This window comes from Natrix helvetica, assembly GCF_964273705.1.
Source record: "Natrix helvetica genome assembly, chromosome: 2".
Lineage (NCBI taxonomy): Eukaryota > Metazoa > Chordata > Lepidosauria > Squamata > Natricidae > Natrix > Natrix helvetica.
Window position 1 is genome coordinate 109,755,190 of NC_138552.1, and position 21,638 is coordinate 109,776,827.

Genomic DNA, 21,638 nt, shown 5'->3' on the forward strand with positions numbered 1-21,638 from the left:
TCACACCGTGGCCAACAACTGCACAAGGAAGCCACTAGTCTCCCAGCGGAAGGCCTGGAGGTAGTCACACTGCTATCAAGAATAATATCTATTGATCCCCATGACTTCCATGACTTGATGTAACCCTTTTTTTAAAGCCACCCAAGCAGTCAGCACCAGGTTCCATAGGAATAGCCAAAGTCAAATTACACATGTTTTTTTCCTTCCTTTTGTCTATCCTGATTCTTTCAGGATTCAATTTCATTCAATGACCTCTGGTTCCAATATTTTGGAAAGGTGAAAATCATTTCTCCTTGTCTACTTTATCCATAACATATGTACTTTTGAAAAGCTTAATCGTGTCCCTTTTCATTTGCCTCTAGACTAAAAAGCTCCAAATGTCTCAATCTTTCTCCATGGGGAAGCTGCTCCAGCCACTTAATCATTTAGTCGTCATCCTCTGAACTTTTTCTAGCTCCATCACATCCTATTTGAAGTGCAGAGACCAGAACTGCACACAATATTCCAGATTATCCCTTTTATGTAAAGCTACTATGATATTAGCATCTCTATTTTCACTCCTTTTTTCTTATTATCTTAAATGTGCTGTTGGCTTTTTTTTTTACAGCAGATACACACTCATCGACACCTCTGCTTACCATTATTCCTAGAGCTCTTTCCTCATCAGTCACTGCTGGTTCAGATGCCATCCAAATGATGCTGGCCATTAGAAAAATTCTAAACACCTTTTGGCCACTAAAAATTACCTGATACTGCTAATTTAATAAACACGTTTTTCAACATTCATCTTTGTTATTTTCAAATTGATGGGATACTCATAGTAACTGAGAAAAGTCTGTATTGTGTAGCTGTAGTAGATAAGCTTCCAAGTCCAGGTCTTCTGAAAACTCCTCTAACAGTGAATAAGATTTGGAATAACACTGAATGCATTGACCTACATTAGCAATGCTTCTCAGGCCTGTTGAAAGTTACTTGTCTCCAACTCTCACCCTAAGGATTCTGAGCCACCAGGTGGCAGTAGAGGAACAAGACTAAACTACTGCACTTTGAGGCTTAAGATACCTAGTTGTGATTAAGGTTAACTGAAGCTCCAATAGAGTCAGCTTCTAAAGAACATTTACAAGATCCCAGGGGCATTGATGAAATTGTTTAATTCTATGCAAGAAATATGTACAATCTCTAGTAATTTCATAGGAAGTAAATGTATTTATTTTTGTTTGTATTCTGCATAAAAGTTGCAAGAGCAAATCTGATATCAGAGGGGAAGTCCTAAAATGAATCAAGCGTACCTTTAAATTACAATTTAGAGCCTTATTGAATTCCAATGATTTTTTAAAAATTAGCTTCACTCTTTAACTGAAATAACTGGACAAACTGCAATTTAAAGCAAGGACAATATCATATTTTTCTGTTCTTTATTCTTAATGCAAATGCACTTTTTCAATATAATTAGGATAAATTTTCTCTAATGCAGTGCCACTTTTGATTCCTATGCTTGATGGCCCTACTATATAGCAACAGCAGAAAAGTTTTTTAAAAAACTTGGGCTTCCCAGAAAGACAAATCTGAAAAATCTAGTCTAGCTGCAGATCCTAAATATGTTTAACACTGTTTTCTGCCATATCCATGGCTGAAATTAAAGCATTACTTGTTTCCCCCCTCTTCATTATGTTCAGTAATAATACCATAAAAACCCTCACACCATAATTCTGGAACAAGATAAGGTCTCCTTCAAGCCTTGGTGCTTTTGTTACTTCTGGATTTTTTATGATTATTTGAGAGGTTCTGCAAATGCATAGATTTTTCATATTTTTGACATGAGTTAACGTGACAGAACATTGTAAAGATAGTAAAAATACTGACATTATGGAAATCCTGAAGACTAAGACACACAAGCTTGATGTTCAAATTTTTATTTTTGATCAAAATTCTATTTCTTCTTGCATAGTAAGGAGAGTTTTGGTGTAGCATATTTCTGAATATTGCTTTGGTGATATTAAAGCCAGTTCATTTACATTCTGGATCTTTGATACTGTGGCATGTTTATAATAAATAAACCATACGTAATACTGTGGAAAGTTATCACCCAGCCCTCTCCCAGAAAAATGAAATATCCTAGGAAATATTGAAAAGGCAGAATATTATATTTCCCTGGGTGTGAAAAGGAAGAAACATGTTTTAAATTGAGAGTAGCTCCCTGTAGCTTCCTGCCTCCACCCACTTTGTCAATGGGGCATTAAGGTGGCCAAGTCAGTCCCGTTACATAATAAAGAGTTCTCCCCTTCAGCTCCAGGGGGATGGGATTAAGGCATGATAATATTGGCCCTTTACCCAACTCCCCACATGGCATCTGAGAACTCAACCAAACCTGGATTCAAAACACAGCCTAGAGAGTTGCCCCTGCATGGCCCCATGGGAGTCTGACAGCCAATCAGAATACAAGCTCAAGATCAAAGGCCAGAGAGGGCATAAAACCAGGGACTCAGCATCTCAGTCCTTCCTTCTCTTTTTCTCCACCAACATTGAAATATGTGATCACCTTTTCTGTTCAGGACGCAAGCCATGTGGTCCTGTCCACCAGTAAACCATCTTTCCAAGCAGCCTCCATGTCTCCAGTGTCTTTTTCCCCACTTGGAGCCAAACCCTGAAGGACATTTCTTTGAACAATACCTTTTCAGATAATACTTCCAGTGAATATTTACTTGGGAAGATGTATGGGTCAAATTTCCTACTAAATTAGAAATGGCAGTTTTTTTCTCTCTGAAGCGTAACTATTGAGGGCATGACATTTTCATACTTCAGAGCCAAAAGTTCCCGGACCTATGCTACGTTGTGGAAAATGGGAACAAATACCTTTTTATTGAACATTATGTTCCAGATGTCCTATTGCCCTTTCATGGAAGATTTAAACAGGCTTTTACAAACAACTTGCATAGAACTTTTTATGGTGGCAAGAGATAACATAGAGAAATACAGTGTTTGCATTCAATGTGTGTACAGGGTAGTCCTCGACTTATTACCACAGTTGAGACACAAATGTTGCTGAGCGAGACAGTTGTTAAGTTAATTTTGCTCCATCATACAACCTTTCTTGCCACAGCAAGAAAGTGAATCACTGCAGTTAAGTTAGTAACACGGTTGTTAAGTGAATCTGACTTCCCCCTTGATTTTGTCAGAAGGTCACAAGAGGTGATCACACGATCCCGGGGCACTCTATTCGTCATAAATATAAATCAGTTGCGAAGTGTCTGAATTTTGATCACGTGACCTTGGGGATACTGCAATGGTCATAAGTGTGAAAAACAGTCGTAAGTCACTTTTTCAGTATCGTTGCAACTTTGAATGGTCACTAAATGAACTTTTGTAAGACTACCTGTACTGTGTGCGTGTTTGGGGGAGGAGTTTAATAATAATTCCTATAAGCTCCACTCTCATCCATAGCAATTGAAGGTTGTCTGTGCGGGGAAAAAAAACCTCGTCCTTTCCCAATTCAAATCTTTAAGAGACAATTGAGACTTTGCTGAATGTCTTCCGCCTAGCCCTGGGCCTTAAACCAACGTTGAGTCATGCAGGATTTTTTTTTATTTGGTTGGCTTTTTATTTTAGGTATTTGTAAACAATTTTCCAAAGCTCAAAAAAAAAACAAAAAAAAAAAAAAACAACCCTGCCATTAAAATGTAATTATGGATACAGAAACAGCTAATAAATATATTTGGTGTAAGGTTTTGGAGAAAAGTACAGCAATGGCAATTTGTATTTCTGCAAGCAGTGTGACCCAGAGATCAGCACCATTCTTGGTTCATTCTGATGCCAGTTGCTAAATCAAATGATAATACACCATGGAGAGCCTGAACTGAACCTGGAAATGAGTGACTTTATCACAAAAATATCTCATAGCATTCATATGAATATCATACAGCTCTATGGATAGGAAATGGAAAATAAATTTTAAAATCAATATCAGAAATTGTTCTTGAAATATGAAACGGTCTTACAGTACAGTAGAGGGATTTACAGTATTTAAGTGCATCAAGCCTTCATGTTTTGTTCAAATGTTTCTGACAGTCACTTTCTGTAATGCCACTTCATTCCAAAAGCTTGATAGTTTGATAGTTCCCCCATCTCTATATTTCAGAGTCTTCAATGGAGCTATTCAAGAATATCTTAGGGGAAGCAAATGGCAAGCCCTCACAGGGAGCAACTGAATTCTGAGCTGGATATTGTTTACTATACTGCTTAACATTTGCTGCCTTGTAGGAGGCAGCTTTTTTGTTTTTTCTTGCTCGAGTCTGAAAGGTTCCCATCTCAAAATCCCAAGTCTGCCCTCTGCTTATTCTCTTCAAAGTATTTTTGAAGCCTTCTGTATTGAAATAATAGATCAAGGGATCCAGGGTACAGTTCATGCTTGCAAGTAGCATAGTGATGATAAGGGCATTGCGCACTGAAGCCTGTGTGGTTGAATCAGTAATAATCACTTTGGCTTTTATTATCCCATAAGCTGCCAGGATGGTGTTGTAGGGTACGAAGCAGATGATAAAAATGACCAGGTTGACTACAAGCATGCGAATGGTCTTTTCTTGGCGCAGGCTCCGCGGCCCGCGAGTCTGGCATAGTTTCTGAAAAATTCGGATTGAGCAGGCTGTCACAGAGGTCAGAGGGAGGAGAAAGCCAAGAATCTCTGCTAAAATGACCAGACCGAAGATTTTTCCCTGCCACAAGTTGTTACTGAAGCTTTCAAAGCACACGATTTCACTTTTTTTAAGGTTAGAATTTGTCCCACTTCTCTTAGTACATGAACTTGTCTTGTGGATTATAGCAACTGGAACAGAGCCTATCAGGATTAGTACCCAAACTACACAGCAGAGCAGCCTGGCCACTTTGGGACGCCGGAAGTGGCGCCAGCGTAGCGGGTGGACAATAGCAACAAAGCGGTCCAAGTTGATGCACATCAGGAAAATGCAACTACCGTACATATTTATTTGGAAAAGCGAACCCGAGACTTGACAAAGGAAACTTCCAAAGGGCCATTTCCCCATGTAATAGTAGTATATACGGAAGGGCAAAGATATGGTGAAAAGGAGGTCACTTATAATCAGATTACACATGTAGATGGCCACCACTGACTTGAGCTTCAGATAGTACAAGAAGATCAAGAGGGACGCAACATTGAGACATAAGCCTGCTATGAAGATCAAGCTGTATCCAATCAACTGCAGTTGGTGAATGTCACCAGGGCATACAGTAACATTGGTAGTTGACATGCCTGGAAATCACCTGAAAGGAAGACTTTGATAGGTCTGTTTAAGATTCTGGCAGAAGCAGAGATTACAAGAGACCAAAAAAGGGCCTAGAATTAAAGTTGGTGCTCATCCTTCTATTCCTTAATACAAATGGTGGTCCTAACTCTTTGACTTGGACTTCTGGGCTTCACAATCCATCAGAATCCAGGAGGTTTAGGGCCATTCTCAGTCACAGAACGATGAGTCTAGAGAAAAAATGAGAAAAAGTGCTTTATTATAGCATTCTGAAAAAGCAAAAGCATTAAATCTCCAAAAAATGAAATGGCCCCTAAATTAGAGTCAGTTTGGTGTAGTGGCTAAGGCACCAATCTAGAAACTCCTACTCTTTCTTAGGCACAAAGCCAGATGGGTGACCTTGGATCAATTATTCTTTTTCAACCCTAGGAAACAGGAAGTGGACATCTTACCAAGAAAACTTCAAGCAGTCACAGGGAGTCAACAATATCTTGAAGGCATCAAAAAAACAAACCATCTTAAAATTTAAAAATAAATTGTGGGCAAAACTAAAAATTATGGAAAGTGAAATCAAAAGTAGATGTATGTATGTATGTATGTATGTATGTATGTATGCATGCATGCATGCATGAATGTATGTATGTATGCATGCATGCAGGCATGTATGTATGTATGTATGTATGTATTTATTTATTTCTGCAGGTATTTCTCTATTTTTTGTGCTAATTTTGGAGCTAACTATCTGTTACATGCACCCAGAATTTTACATATTCTAAATAACAGAGTTATTATATAAGGTGGGTTCCAGCTGACAGCAGCAGGGGAGGAATAGCAAACCTGCTGTACCAATTTGGAACCAGCTTTGAACTTCTATCGAAATGGCTGGTTTTGATAGATAAATGTGGTTTTTATTCTTCTTTTCTGGCTCCATTGTTATTTGAAACAAAGCTGATGTTTGCTTTGCAATATTATAGTTCTGCTGAACTTGTGGGCAGTCATTTTCCTATTTGCAAAAACTTTTGTTTCATTAAGGTGACCAACTTTTTTACAATGAAAAGGAGGACAAAACACATTCTATTGTCCAAAATGCTAAGGTGACCAACTTTTTTACAATGAAAAGGAGGACAAATAAATTGGAAAAAATATATCGTAAATAAAAGAAATATTTTATCCATTGCAACAATAATACACTAAAATATGATATATGCATAATAAAAACATTTGCAACATTTTATATTGTAATTATGCTTACATGCCTGTTAATTATCATTTAAATGAGTACTTTTCCATTGAATTAATATTTTTTGTCAATGTATCATCTTCTAACAATATATTGGAAATATCTGAACAAGAAATATCCTTCATATTGAATTTTACGGCAAGTGCTGCAGCTAGAGTATCAACATTCAATCTCGATTTCTCACTTGTCAAAAAATCATTGGCAATTGAAAAAAACTCTTTCAACTGCTGCATTAGTTCCAGGGCAGCACAACGTAAATTGAACAAGTATAAATAAATGTTCACATGGAATATGTTCATTTTTGAAATGGCTGAAAATATCCACCCATCTTTTATCAATTTCAACATGTTGATTTTCCCATTGTATTAATTTTTCAGAATTTAAATATACATTCAGTCTTCTAATTTCTTCAAAGAGACAATTGTCTAGTTTAATGTCTAGCATTTATTTAGATAAAAATTCAACACAAGATTCAATATTTGTTCAATATACTTGCGATGAAGTAAAAAAAACCACCATTAAAAACTGTTTAATAAAATACGTCACATAACGCGCAACAGATTAGCCTTCAAATATCAAAAAGGAGGACATGTAGGAGGACACTTTTCGAGGGAGGACAGAACTTACAAAAGAAGGACTGTCCTCCCTAAAGGAGGACGGTTGGTCACCTTAGTTTCATGCACAGACATGGGGTGGGGAGAGAGAGAGAAGAGAGAGAGAATTAGTTTCTGGGTTTCTACTGCTCTAGCAAGTCTTTCAAGGAGAAAGGTGGCTTGATAGTTTGGAGCTGCTTTGGTCTGATAGTTAAGGCACCACACTAGAAGCCAGGAGACCATGAGTTCAAGTCCCACGTTAGCCACAAAAACCAGCTGACTGTGGGCCAGTCACTCTTAGCCCAATGCACCTCACAGATTGCTTATTGTGGGGGAAATAGGAGGAGAAATTTGTATTGAATATGGTCACTGCCTTCTATTTGTAAAAAGAATAAAGGTAGGATACAAATACAATAAAAAATCAGTTTTAACTACTCACACACATAAATACCTGCTTGAAACAAAAATTATGACTACCTGAGCAATAAAATCTTTACCTGCAATCCCTCTCTTTCTGAAGCTCAAGGGCTGAGATGTGGGATGAGAGTGTGGGGGAAAAAATGGCTGCAAATGCAGCATAGTTGCTGAGGGCCTGAAGTGCGGTCCTAGGACCTTACAGGAGAGATACCCAAACACTGAAACTTTCATTCCGGGTCATAAGTTCCCCTTTTCAAATAGGTCATAACTTTGAATGATTGCTAAGCAATGAGTCATAAGTTGAGAACTATCTGTAACAGTCAACTGTTATTAAGAACTTTGATGTATAATCGCAGGAGGAGATGGTGGACTTTTGTTGTCTCCTTCTATGAGGATAAAGCAATCTGTGCTTGATGAAGCCAGGAAGCCATTATTCTCTACCTTGCCTACTTTAAGCATTTCCCTCCATGCAGAAACAGGCAGGAAGTGGTCTTTACCCATCTCTTCCTGCAAGAAAACCTGCATTTGAAGCAACTTCCAGGTGCTTCAAATGAAATGTCTGCTAGCACAGCTTTTACCAGCTTTCATCAGCCTACTCCTTGGGCTTGGTTGAAGGGAAAAAGCAGACTTGCAGGAAATCTGGATGGAGCAGTTAGGAGCACAGTCCTTGTTGCTTAGATCGTGTATTGTAAAGTAGAAAAGTGAAGGGCATTGAAGCAGAATCAAGCTTCCCAGTACTGCAGATAATATATATCAAAGAAGGAGGCAGCTTGGGGGGTTGTAACTTCAGGAGTTGTTTGAACGAGACTGAGGAAGCTCTGATCACTGGGGTTTCCATCAATTAGCAGAGAGGCCAAAGGGTGAAGTCCTGCTGATTTGCTGTTCTGGCAGAGAACTTCAAAATGCACGCCAGGAACGGTTGATGAGTTAATAACCTAATTAGAAGCCTTTGGTCTGTCCCAGTTATAAATATAACGACACTTACTCAAGAGGGCATAGGTTAAATCTGAGTTTTTCTATTACATGGCATAATAATGACTTGATGTTATTCATTGGTTTTAAATAGTTTACAATTTGATGGGGTTTAGACAGTTTCAGATCCTCTGTAGTAGCTAACAAATCTAAAAGCTTTCCTGATCATTACATTTGAAGAAGTGAGTTGGAGCTCATGAAACCTTAAGTGTTCATATATATATACATTGTATGTATGTATGTATATAGGTATGTATGTATAGGAATATATGGAAAATGTGCTACCGTGTTCCCCCGAAATTACGACATGTCCTGATAATAAGGCCATGCCACATTTTTCTGGTGGGCAAAAATATAAGCCCTCCCACGCAAATAAGCCACCTGGACAACCTCCCACCTCCGCCCAGACAGAGCGCCGCTCACCAACTAGCGGTATCCTGAAGGTGCCAAGCTGCAGAAACTGGGGGGGGGGAGGCAAAGGTGATCGCGTTGCTTAGCGCTTTCGGGATACCACTAGGTTGGTGAGTGGCTCTGTGCCCAGCTGAAGAGGGGAGTTGCTGGGTGGCTGTTCTCTTGCGAGCGGGCTCCCAAAGAGCTGGGCACAGCCTCATGGGCAAATGGCTGTGTTGCGCTGTCGCAGCTGTATGAGCATCTGTTCACCGCCGCCCAGCTCCCATGGCTTGGCGCTTCAAAATGGCAGTGAATGGCACTCTGCATGGCTGGAGAGGGGGGTTGCGCGAGTGGCTGTTCTGCTGTCGCTCGGGCGCCTCCCAGCCTCACAATGCACTGGCCCAGCTCTCTCTGCAGAGCCAAGAGACTTCCGCTGCCACCGCTGCGGCATGGTTTTTTCTGCGGCTTCCAAACTGAGTCTTCTGGCAGTGGCCGCTCTGGGCGTACACTCTATGGTTATATGCTCTGCCGGCAGCTGGCCCACAACCATAGAGCATACACCCAGAGCAGCCACTGCTGGAAGAATCAGTTTGGAAGCCACAGAAAAAGCCATGTGGTGGCGGTGGCAGGAGCGGAAGTCCCCAGAGGATCGTGAGGCTGGGAGGCACGCGAACAACAGCGGAACAGCCACTCACGCAACCCCCCTCTCCAGCCATGCAGAGCGCCATTCACTGCCATTTTGAAGGCGCCAAGCCATGGGAGCCAGGCGGTGGCGAACAGACACTCATGCAGCTTGGCAATACCCCTAGGTCAGTGAATGGCGCTGTGCCCGGCTGGAAAGGGGGTTTGTCGGGTTGCTGCTCATGAGTGTGGTCGCTTCATGGCTGTTGTGTTGTGCTGCTGCGACAGCGCAACACAGCCATTTGCCCATGAGGCTGTGCCCGGCTCTTTGGGAGCCTACTCGCAAGAGAGCAGCCGCCCAGCAACCCCAAAGCAATAAACCCTCCCCTCATAATAAGGCCCAAGCCATAGTTTGTGTGTAAAAAGAAAATAAGACCCTGTCTTATTTTCGGGGAAACACGGTACTAGATCATGATTTATTTTTGCCAGCATAGACAGTGGTGGGTTCTTACCGGTTCGTCTGAACCGGTAGTGGTTTTGCAGCCTGGGTCGCTGGAACCGGCAGTGACCCAGGCCTGCCACGTCCCCAAACCGATTCTCCGGGCAGCACCATAGGGACCGCCATCTTGTTTTTAGCTTTGGCGCATACACAGAACAATTTTTATTGCACTGCACATGTGCGCACAGTGCACATCAAGTGTGCACCTGTGTGCAGCACGTCCACAAACAAAATGGCAGTAGCACCTGCTGGAACCCACCCCTGAGCATAGACTAGCATGGTTCTCCTTCTACCTGTTCACTAGATGGAACACAATTCTGCTGAATCTCTCTCCTTCCAGTGAAGATTACTGGTTGCCACAGGGACAGGGATGACTGAAGCAAGAGAAAATTGATATTATCTCACTTAGTAACCGCTTGCTGAACAGAACCTGGAGTTCTTTCACTTTCAGGAAGCTGACACGGATAAAAAGATAGTAGTGGGAAATCTGGAATGAGTCATGAGGTAAAGCCAACGAGGCATTATGGTGACAGGTAGGAAGCAGGTGTAAGCAGTGTATGTCAGTATCCCTAATAAGCTTTATAAGCAATGCAGCTTAAAATTTCTTAAACTATATTCTACATCAGGTGTATTTCAAGCAAAAAGGAACTAGATTGAAAATCTCAGAAGCAAGGTGGGGCTAGCAATTAACTTGGGGTGAGGCCACCCTTAGGTCATCACCAAGTACTTTAAAGTGGGCCCTTCTTTAATATTTTTGATCCTCTTTACGTATCTTGATGTAAGGGAAAGCTGACTGCCATTTAGTGGACATAAATGGAGCACCCATCTCTTAATTAACAGAGTTTTGTAAATGCTTATTCTTTTTTTTCCAGGCTCAGTGATTTCCCTTAAATAAGCTCCCTCCTAATTCATGTAAGGTACAGGGAGAGAAGCTGGTTTGAACGAATCAGACCTGCCTACTGCCTGGGTTAGAGTGATCCTTGAGGACAAGGCTAAGAGATTGAAGGAAGGGGGCATATCTGCACCATTCTAAAGTGTCCCATTGACGTAGGGCTAATCCTAGTCCTTTGGAAGCACCTGACTAGAATACCAAATGAATGGTCAGTAGAGCACAAAACACAAAGCATATTCAAGGTAACTGCTGCTTCAAGGGGAAAGCATGGCTTTAAAAGTGGAATAGCTATGGATGACTTAAGATATGGGTTGGGGTGAGCATAAGATGGCTACATTGTGCAACATCATAGCAAAAATAGGCCTTTGGGCCAAAATTGGGGGGCTAGGGCAGTGGTGGGATTCAATTTTTTTTTTACTACTGGTTCTGTGGGCATGGCTTGGTGGACGTGGCATGCTTGGTGGGTGTGGCAGGGAAAGGATGGTGTAAAATCTCCCTTCCCACCCCACTCCAGGGGTAGATTACTGCAAAATCCCCATTCCCTCCCGATCAGCTGGGACTGAGAATAGATCGGGGCGGGGCCACTCAGAGGTGGTATATATCAGTTCTCCGAATTACTCACAATTTCTGCTACTGGTTCTCCAGAACTGGTCAGAACCTCCTGAATACCAGCTCTCGGCTAGGGACAGGTAAAATCTTTATTTTTAAAAAAGCTTTTTGAATGTCTTTTTTTCCGGAATATAGGACCAAAGGAACAACCAAAGAAGACTGATCCTGAAATATCCATTTACTTGTAAATATAGCATTTTGAGATATTTGATTTTTTTGCCCAATCCCTGATGTTTCTTTTCTGTGACACTTAACAATGGCATTTTCTCCTTTCATGCTATTATTTGGACATTAACTGTACATATCTGCAAATTTTAATTGGATGTCAAGAGACCGAATTCCATTGTTATTATTCCATATTACTAAGTGTGAAGCATCCTGTGTAATGGATCAATAAATAAGATTAAATGAATGAGAAGCATCTACCACTACCTGTGCCCTATTCAATATATCAATTATCTCAGGAATGATCAGCCAAAAACATGCATGGGTTGGTCATGTATGTACAGATGTACCATATACTACTTTGAAAGGTGGAATTGCACAGAAAAGTTTCAGTAGTATGAAAACAATCTTGGACATCAGAAACTTGCATCTCACCAAAATAGGCAGAAGATTTAATGATATAACAACAATACTGAGAATAAGCAACTTAGTCTTGTTGCCTAAAAGTATCTGGAACATGGCAGGGGTAACATTTAAAACAGGTCTTAATGATTAATCAGTTCAACACTTTTAGCAAATACACCACTGTTGCTTTATGTAACTCTGTAACAGCCTTTTCCCGTGTATGCTTGATAATAAAAATAATAAGAAAAAAGAGCATTGGGAGAATATCTGAAGGATACTGAAAAAGATGCATTGAGACTAGTATATCAGGAAGGCTTACTGAGTATTGGAGAGACCAAACTGGCCTACCAGAAAGACCAAATGAAGAGAAGAAAAGAGACATGGAAAGAAAAAGCTTTACATGGCCAGGACATTTTTAAAAAATGTACTTGAGCATCACTTGAACACCATCGGCACCGAGAAATTCACCATCGGTCTATGGCAAAAGACAGCGGTACTTGGAACAGCTTACATCCTGCAATGATATCTCTAACACAATCAAATATCAACATCTGCCTATCCCTGATGCTTGGGGAGAATTCCATAGGTGGATAAAAATGCCAAATCCAGTTCAAACATCTGGCTGACTGTATGACCAACCATAACACTAAAGTTGGCAAAGTTTTTCAAGCTGTGGAACATGTTAGTAAAAAACAACAACAATAAATCCAAGAAACTAAAGCTTTAATGATACAAAACTGACTGGATTTGAATGAGCTATTTTTGTTTTAAACTCTTGTACAATCCAGTGTGAAAACCCCAAATTTACATACAGATGAAACTCGAAAAATTAGAATATCGTGCAAAAGTTCATTTATTTCAGTAATGCAACTTAAAAGGTGAAACTAATACATGAGATAAGACTCATTACATACAAAGCAAGATCGTTCAAGCCGTGATTTGTCATAATTGTGATGATTATGGCGTACAGCTCATGAAAACCCCAAATCCACCATCTCAGAAACCAAGGACACAGAGTATGGAGGAAGAATGGAGAGGCCAATCAAGCACAGTAATCCCACGGTCATTGAACCAGTTTTTGGTGCTTTTGGCAAAAGTTGCTCTCATCAGAAAAGAGGACTTTGGACCACTGAGCAACAAGACTTTGGACCACTGTGCTTCATTAAGATCTGGGTCAACGCAGCCGTCTACCAGGAGATTTTGGAGCACTTCATGCTTCCTTCCGCAGACGAGCTTTTGGGGGATGCTGACTTCATTTTCTAGCTGCCCACACTGCCAAAAGCACCAAAACCTGGTTCAATAATTGTTGGATTACTGTGCTTGATTGAACTATCTTGCTTTGCATGTAATGAGTCTATCTCATATATTAGTTTCACCTTTTAAGTTGCATTACTGAAATAAATGAGCTTTTGCATGATATTCTAATTTTTCGAGTTTCACCCATAATACTGTGATGTTCTTTACCCACATTTTTCCAACATAGCAAAGCAGCAATAAGGAAGCTGTGCCTTTGCTGGATTTTCGTTTGCTCTGCAGCAGTACAAGAGAAATTCTGTCCAAATAAAAAGAGCAACTATCTCTGAGAAAAGGGTTTACTAAATCTGAGCAGAATCCTTTTTCATTTTTGTGCACAAAATTCTCTATAAGTATGAATATTTCACATTTTTTTACCTCAGAGTAATCACTACTCATTTTTCACAACTGGGATGCAGAGAGCAAAATCAGATACAAGATACAATCAGATACGGTATTGATCACTCACAGTGTACTACTTAATCTCTACTCATAATATATGTATCTTCTAATCTCTAATCTAAGTTTGATTGCAGAAACCATATCTCAAACATGATCACACACAAATAGGTGGCCCCATTGGTTTGATCCAGATGACAAATTTGGTCTGAGGTTTTCCTCTTTCCCAATCACCCCAATTTTCTGATTACCTTATTGATATCAAAGAGGTTTAACTACCATGATTTATCAGATCTAATCCTGTGCCCATTTTCTCTCACACTCCATGTACTTTACCTTTCTCTTTCCGTTGGTGTTCCCTTTGTTGGTGGAGTTACAGGCTTTAAATTTCCTCTTTTTAATGCTTGCAACGACTGAAGAGACGTTGGTTCATCAGCAAAAATTCAAAGAAAATTCAGTAAAAGAATCTGAGACAAGTGGCAACAATTCTCAGTTCTACAAACTTCCCTCGATCTGTCCAACTTTACTTCCTCTCTGATTGTTTCCACTTCTTCCTTCAGATACATCTCTTTGCTTTTTTGTCTCCATTCCATTATTTTTAGCCTCTTTTTGTAATGCAACTAACTAGGTTTTGGCAGGAATGTTCATTTCGGTAGCTAACAAGCCATTTTTCATTAAGGCACAAATGAGAGTGAAAGAAGCAGCAACTATGGACATGTGACAAATAAGGAAGTAGGCTGGTTAAAACTTGTACTTACTGTCCCCACTTCACATTTCCTCAAATTTCTACCTTACCTGGAGTAGGGAAGAGTGCAGAGCAAAGCAAAAACATTAATCATTAGCCAACATCTGTCAGCAACCCTTGAGATCTTTTCTTGGAAGTGTTCCTGTTAGATCTGGGCCACGAGAGAACAGACTGCGGACACGAAGTGACTTAACAGCTCTTTATTAATAGTAGTAGTGATCCAGCTTGCTCTGTGGCCGGAGGGTTCCCCTTTTATAGTACTCGGGTACGCCTCTCGACCAATCAGAGCGATACCTGTTTCCCGCTGTAGCAGCGGACCAGAGAGGAGACTTCCTCCGATATATGTTAATATCTAACACCCCTCCCCTCCTAGACGGAACGTTGCGGTTAGTAACATAGTCTTTTAGGTATGTTGGAGTTTGCCTTACTCGGGAGGAGCGTCGCAGTTCGGGTTGGTTAGAAGTGGTTGCAGGATCGGATGCTTTTTCTGTTTCTCGTTCGGGTGGTTTCGTGCCTTCGTTGCTAGGGCGTTCCGGAGTCTGCTCGGTTACGTTGCTTGGGGGTTGCTCTGCTTCGTGCTCGATCTCTTGTTCAGACCTGGGCTCGCAGGTGTCGTAGTTCTCTGTATTGGGGCTCTCGAGTGGCTGACTTTGCGTTGGTAGGTAGCTCTCGTCCTCGGTTCGAAGGTCTGAGTGTGCTAGGCGACCTCGAAGTTGATCGATGTGCCTTTTCCAGTTCCGCCCATCTTCCAGTTCCAACAGATACGATCGTGGACCCGTGATGCCAATGACCTTTGCCGGCATCCACAATGTTCCCCCTGCATAGTTGTGGGCGTATACTGAATCCCCTATGCTAAAGGTCCGAATTTTGCTTGTGGAGTCTGGGGGTGCTGTGGCAGAGTAATTTGGGTGAAGACGGTCCAGGTGAGACCGTAGACGGCGGCCCATGAGTAGTTCAGCGGGGCTCCTACCCGTCGTTGCGCTTGGGGTAATATGCTGAATTAGGAGGTAATGGTCAATGCGTGTTTGCCAATCACCTGGACCCATCCTAGCGAGGGCCTCTTTTGCGAATCGCACCATTCTCTCCGCCTGTCCATTTGACGCCGGATGGAATGGCGCGACGAGGGCGTGCCAAATTCCCTGACCTGCTAGATATGTCTCAAATTGCATGGCCGTGAACTGGGGCCCGTTATCGGAGACCAGGAGGTCGGGCAGGCCATGAGTAGCGAAAAGTCGCCGTAGAACCTTAATGACTGCCTCTGCCGTGGTTGAAGTCATTAGGACTACTTCTAGCCATTTCGAGTATGCATCCACAACTATAAGGAAAGTCTGACCTTGGAATGGCCCTGCGAAGTCGATGTGTATTCGCGACCAGGGTGCTTTAGGCTTCTCCCATTCTGTGGCGGGCGCTTCCGGGGGTGCTGGTCTCGATTCCTGGCATGGGTCGCAAGTGGCCACCCATTCCTCTATTTCTTTGTCCATGTTTGGCCACCAAACGTAACTTCTTGCTAACGCCTTCATCCTAACAATCCCCGGATGACCCACATGTAAAGCATCTAATACATTCCTACGTAAAGCATACGGAATAACGACTCGATCCCCCCACAATAAGCAACCTTGTAACACTGAGAGTTCGTCCCGTTTTGACCAAAACACTTTGAATTCCGGGCCCACGTTTCCCTTCGGCCACCCCCTCCAAACCCAAGTTTGAACTTGCTTTATTAACATGTCTTTAGAAGAAAACCTTGCAACATCGTAGGAAGAAACCGGTCCTGAGTCCAAACAATCAATGAGCAGCACCGGTACTTCGGGAGTGGGGTCTGGCAAAAGGTCCGGTAGTGGGCAACGGCTGAGTGCGTCTGCGTGTCCTAGAGTGGAACCCGGTCGATGAATTAATTTGTATGAGTACGCAGCCAGGAAAACAGTCCACCTGGTCATGCGTGGAGAAAGGGAGACTGGAGTGGGGCGGTTTCCCGCCAAAAGTCCCAACAGCGGTTTGTGATCTGTAATCAGTTCAAAATCGCGGCCGTAGAGGTATTCGTGGAAATGTTTTACTCCAGCTACAGCAGCCAGCGCTTCCCTGTCCATCTGGCTGTAATTCCTCTCGGCCGATGAAAGAGTCCTGGAGTAGAAGGCGATGGGTGCTTCTTTTCCGTCGGGCATCCGGTGGCTGAGGACTGCGCCGACTCCAAAAGGTGATGCGTCGCAGGTCAATACCAGCGGTAGTGTCTGGCTGTATTGGACTAACAGTGAGTCAGTGGTGAGCAGGCGCTTTACTCCAGCAAAAGCTGCTGCTTCGGATCGTCCCCATTTCCATGGTGTGTTCCTCTGGAGTAGACGGTGTAGTGGCTCAGCAACGGTCGCCTTCTGTCTCAGAAAAACGCTGTAGAAGTTAAGTAGTCCGAGGAAGGCCTGCAACTCGGTCTGATTTCGTGGTGTGGGGGCGTCCTGGATCGCCTTAATTTTCTTTGAAGTGGGGTGTATTCCCTGACCATCGATTCTATAACCCAGGAATTCTACGCTAGGCACGTTAATTTGGCATTTTTCCTTTTTGAGGCGGAGACCCTTTTCTCTGATTCTGGCCAAAACAGTTCTGACTCTTTTATTTAATTGCTCCTCGTTTGCAGCGGACACCAAGATGTCGTCAAAATAGGGGACGACTCCCGGTATCCCTTGCAAAAGTCATTCCATGACGCTCTGGAACAATCCTGGAGCAATACTCACGCCGAATTGTAGCCGGTTGCATTTGAATGCTCCTCTATGCGTCACTATAGTTTGGGCCTCCGCTGTGGCGCTATCAACGGGCAGCTGCTGGTAAGCTTGTGCCATGTCTAATTTTGCAAATACCTTTCCTGGCCCCAACGAGTGCAATAAGTGCTGTACTACAGGCAGAGGATATGCGCTTTGTTGTAGCGCGACATTAATTGTGCATTTATAGTCCGCGCAGATGCGGACTGATCCGTCTGGTTTGACTGGGGTCACGATGGGCGTTTCCCAGCGCGCGTGATCCACCGGCTCAAGGATTCCTTGCTCCACTAGCTTATCTATTTCCTTATCTATTTTTGGGCGGAGTGCAAAAGGCACTCGTCTCGGTTTAAGTCGGATTGGCGCCACTTTGGGGTCTAAATTGAATGAAATCGGTTTACCCACATACTTACCAAGACCGGGGCTGAACACATCCTCGAACTCCTTAAAAATCTGCTCAGCGCTGCTGTTTTCCACGGCGTTGATTCCGGTGACTTCTAGCCCCAAGGATTCAAACCAATCCAGTCCTAGGAGGTTTTGTAATGGTGCGCTGGCGATGGTCACGGGCAGCTGGGCTACGATGTCCTTGAAACGGATCTGGAACGTGCCTTGGCCTACGATGGGGACTCGGTTCCCCTGGTAGTCTCGTAGCAGGATGTCTGGAACGCGTAGTTGGCTCTTTTTGAGGCTAGGGATAGCCTGTTTCATGGATGCCCATGAAATGATCGTCAGGGACGATCCTGTGTCAACTTCCAGCTCGCAAGGTGAGCCCTCCAAGAGGACTGTGACTTTCAGCTTTTTAGGCCGCTTGGTGCGGACCTGGCTTATTGTTGTGAGATACGTTCGCAATTCCTCTCTCTGGGTCAACTCTATCTCATCATCTGTATCCTGAAAATACTCTCGTTGAGCGTCTTGATAGAACGCTCTCTCAGCTCTTTGTGTGTAGTCTCTCTGGGAATACGCTCGCTCAGCTCCTTGTGTGTAATCTCTCTGGGGATACGCTCGCTCAGCTCTTTGGGAATTTTCTCTCTGGGTAAACACTTGTGGATTTCTCTCTGGGCGCCCTTTTTGATTTCGCCAAGCCCCTGGGTTGGGCTTCTGTTGGCGGTACATGGGTGGCTGCCGTGAGGCAGGGACTTCGCTCCGGCACACTCGTGCGATGTGCCCAAGTTTGTTGCAGTGCGAACAAACAACGTTCCTGAACCTACAGGTAGACCTGGGGTGATTCCCTCCGCAACTTGCGCAGCGCGGCAAACGGGATCCGGGTCTCCCCCCAGGCCTCATGTGACTGCTCCGCATCAGGTGACTGTCCTCGAACTCGGGATCCTCGTAGTCGGGGCTTGTGTCCTCGTAGTGAACTCTGGGTTGCCTTGGTACTGGCTGGTTTATGCTGAAACCTCGTTGTATGGTTACCGATGATTTCTCTGCTGACTCTGACGCTCTTGCTTCGTTTAGAGCTATCTGTAGGGTTAAATTCGGGTTTGCCAACAGCTTCTTTTGTAGTGAAATGTCTCTTAACCCACAGATAAGCTGCGCTAAGATATGCTCGTCCAGATCCCTGAACTCGCAGTGAGTTGCTGCTTTACGCAGGGCTGCAACATATTGATTGATTGATTCTCCCGCTTTCTGGTTCCGCGTGTTGAATTCCTTGTGGCAAACATGGCGGGAAGGTTTTGGCGCGTAATGGGTCTGTAGAGCCTGTTGCAGCGCCGTCCATGATACTGCCTGTATTGGAGTAGGCGCGGTGAGGTCTCTGGCCGTGTTGAAGACTTCTTTCCCGCAGTAGCCGAGGAAGATGTTTTTCTTCCGGGCGTCGGTGATCCCCGTGTATTCGTTCGCTTCGAGAAAACACTCGAAGCGAATCATGAAGGCTTCCCACTCGTCGTTCACTGGGTCGAATGGAGCGGGGGGAGTGTGCATCGCCATTTTCTCTCGTTTGAATTTGCCGCGCTGCGGTGACCGAGATGGCTGCCGGAATTTCTGCCGAATTCCTGGGCTGGATCAAATCCGGAGATTCTGGAGTAGCGTTCTTCGTCCTATCTGTCTCTCGATCCCATCCTCGTCGCCAATGTTGGATCTGGGCCACGAGAGAACAGACTGCGGACACGAAGTGATTAACAGCTCTTTATTAATAGTAGTAGTGATCCAGCTTGCTCTGTGGCCGGAGGGTTCCCCTTTTATAGTACTCGGGTACGCCTCTCGACCAATCAGAGCGATACCTGTTTCCCGCTGTAGCAGCGGACCAGAGAGGAGACTTCCTCCGATATATGTTAATATCTAACAGTTCCCTAGATGGATATGTCACACAAAGCCCAGTACAACAGCGTTTCAGCCTTTCTATGGTCTTTCTGAAATAATGTTCAGTGTTGTTCTGCACTTAAGAACTTTTCACATCTTGTATCTGTAGTACCTCAAGATAGCATTATCTCCTTTATCCAAATAGCAAGACAGCTCAAGTGGCAGATAACACGAACAGTGATAATCAAATCCAATTTGGTTAGAGTTATAATATGGAGACCTAGATTCAAATCCCAACATGCAGTACATATTGAGAAAGTTTCAGTGATTTTGATTGTTCATTTACATGCTAAACCAAGTTCAACCAAGCACATGATGGCTTTGAGTCTGTATGAATCCAGACTTTGGCTTTGTTTGCATACTGCAGTGAGCCATCATTTAATATTTGCTAAAGTATAGATGGTTGACTTTAGGAGTACCATAAACTATTTAAAAGCTTGTCGCTCAGAAAGGTCGGCAGTTCAGCGGTGTGAATCCCTAGTGCCGCATAACAGAGTGAGCTCCTGTTACTTGTCCCAGCTTCTGCCAGCCGAACAATTCGAAAACATGTAAAAAATGGAAGTAGAAAAATAGGAACCACCTTTGGTTGGAAGGTAAGAGCGTTCCATGTGCCTTCAGCATTTAGTCATGCCAGCCACATGACCATGGAGACGTCTTCGGACAGCACTGGTTCTTCGGCTTTGAAACGAAGATGAGCACCGCTGCCTAGAGTTGTGAATGACTAGCACTTATGTGCAAGGGGAACCTTTACCTTTTTAAACTATGGTTTATAAACCACAAGGCTGGGTTCATAGAATATACCAACTAAAGCAAAGAAGCCAAAATTTTACTTAGCGTGACATGTAAATCAGATTGAGATGGAAGGAGGAAAGAGATTTTCTTAGGATTCAGTCTTAATCTGTTTTACACATACTCCCAAAAGTGTTCACCAGTCTCCTTCTGCCTGTAAGGGAGACCCAACCCGAAGCTGTTTCAACTGAGCTATTCCTATTATTTCCCAGTCCTTCTGTATAGGTGAATAGTTAATCATTGTATGATGATTATGTTACTGTGAAAGACAGAAATTGGTGAATGTCGACATTCACCGGTGAATGTCAACACATACCAAATACGCAGGGTTAGGGTTAGGGTTAGGTATTTAGTGTAAGTCATAAATAAGGGTATTTAGCAAATATTTCGGACATTCACCAGATTTCTGTCTTTCACAGTAACAATTATACTCTTGTCACTGTCCTGTATTCTTCTTCATTGCAGTTTATTTTCTAATTCTTAAATTAACAAGGTGCTTTAGAAAACACATCTAGTTCCTTCTCTGTATGAAGTATTCCATTCTGAATCTTATAGGTAGGACTTAAGAAAAGTTACCACTTAATTTGACTGTTGTAAAGATGGGTTTGTAAGGCTGAGCTCCAGTTTTAAAATATTAGTGTTTCAATCATCATTTTTCTCTGCAGGTGGGGTTACATCATCTTCCTGTTCCAAACAACCACAGGTGCTTCTGCTCTTCTCTCCAACCACAGTCCAGACAGCCATTGCATGGCTACTGGTAACTGGCTTCCCAGATATTGAAACACGCTCATCAAATGAACTTGGGGAGTCGAGGCTGAGACACAAAGGAGGAAGCCAAGGCTCCATGAATCCCATGAGCAAGAAATGTACTTGGGAATGGGATGTTTGCAGGTGAGGGAGGCAGATGCAGACAGGGACAAAGGCTGAGACAGAGCAGAGTGTGAGGGAACAATTGGTCCATGAGCTAATAGGGAACTGCACAAGCCATCTCAGCCCCCAGTGTCTAGAGACCAAGCTAGGCAAATCATTCAAAGAGATGCTTTACTTTAAGTGACGATCCTCTCTAGATACCACAAAACCACAGCTACCAAAGGAGGCGTAGATATTTCTACTTTGAGATCGTGGGGGCATTGGGAGGACATGAAGCAGCTGCACCATATATTCAAGCAGCTGCTTTGCAACCTTAAGCTGTTCCAGAAGAGTGATTTGCTCTGAGATGAAGGACCTTGCACAGCCTCATAGCAAATAATAGCAAAGACAACGGGATGCAAATATCAGAGTATTATATTTTCATTTCTTGTATACTGTATAC

General features: G+C 43.0%; 1 protein-coding gene across 5 annotated transcripts in view; it reads right to left on the bottom strand.

Moving 5' to 3' along the window:
• Positions 1-3,854: 3,854 nt before the first annotated feature.
• LPAR5 (lysophosphatidic acid receptor 5) overlaps positions 3,855-21,638 on the bottom strand; it is a 33,311-nt gene continuing 15,527 nt past the window's right edge. For 3 of the 5 annotated variants that reach the window (XM_081941524.1, XM_081941522.1, XM_081941523.1), the window contains exon 2: positions 3,855-5,485. In XM_081941524.1, the coding sequence (XP_081797650.1) occupies positions 4,125-5,261 (1,137 nt within the window). In that variant the 5' untranslated portion in view covers positions 5,262-5,485 and the 3' untranslated portion in view covers positions 3,855-4,124. Of the gene's footprint in view, positions 5,486-7,585; positions 8,049-14,086; positions 14,455-21,638 lie in introns of those variants that run through there. The other 2 variants (XM_081941521.1, XM_081941520.1) reach the window with 2 other exon arrangements.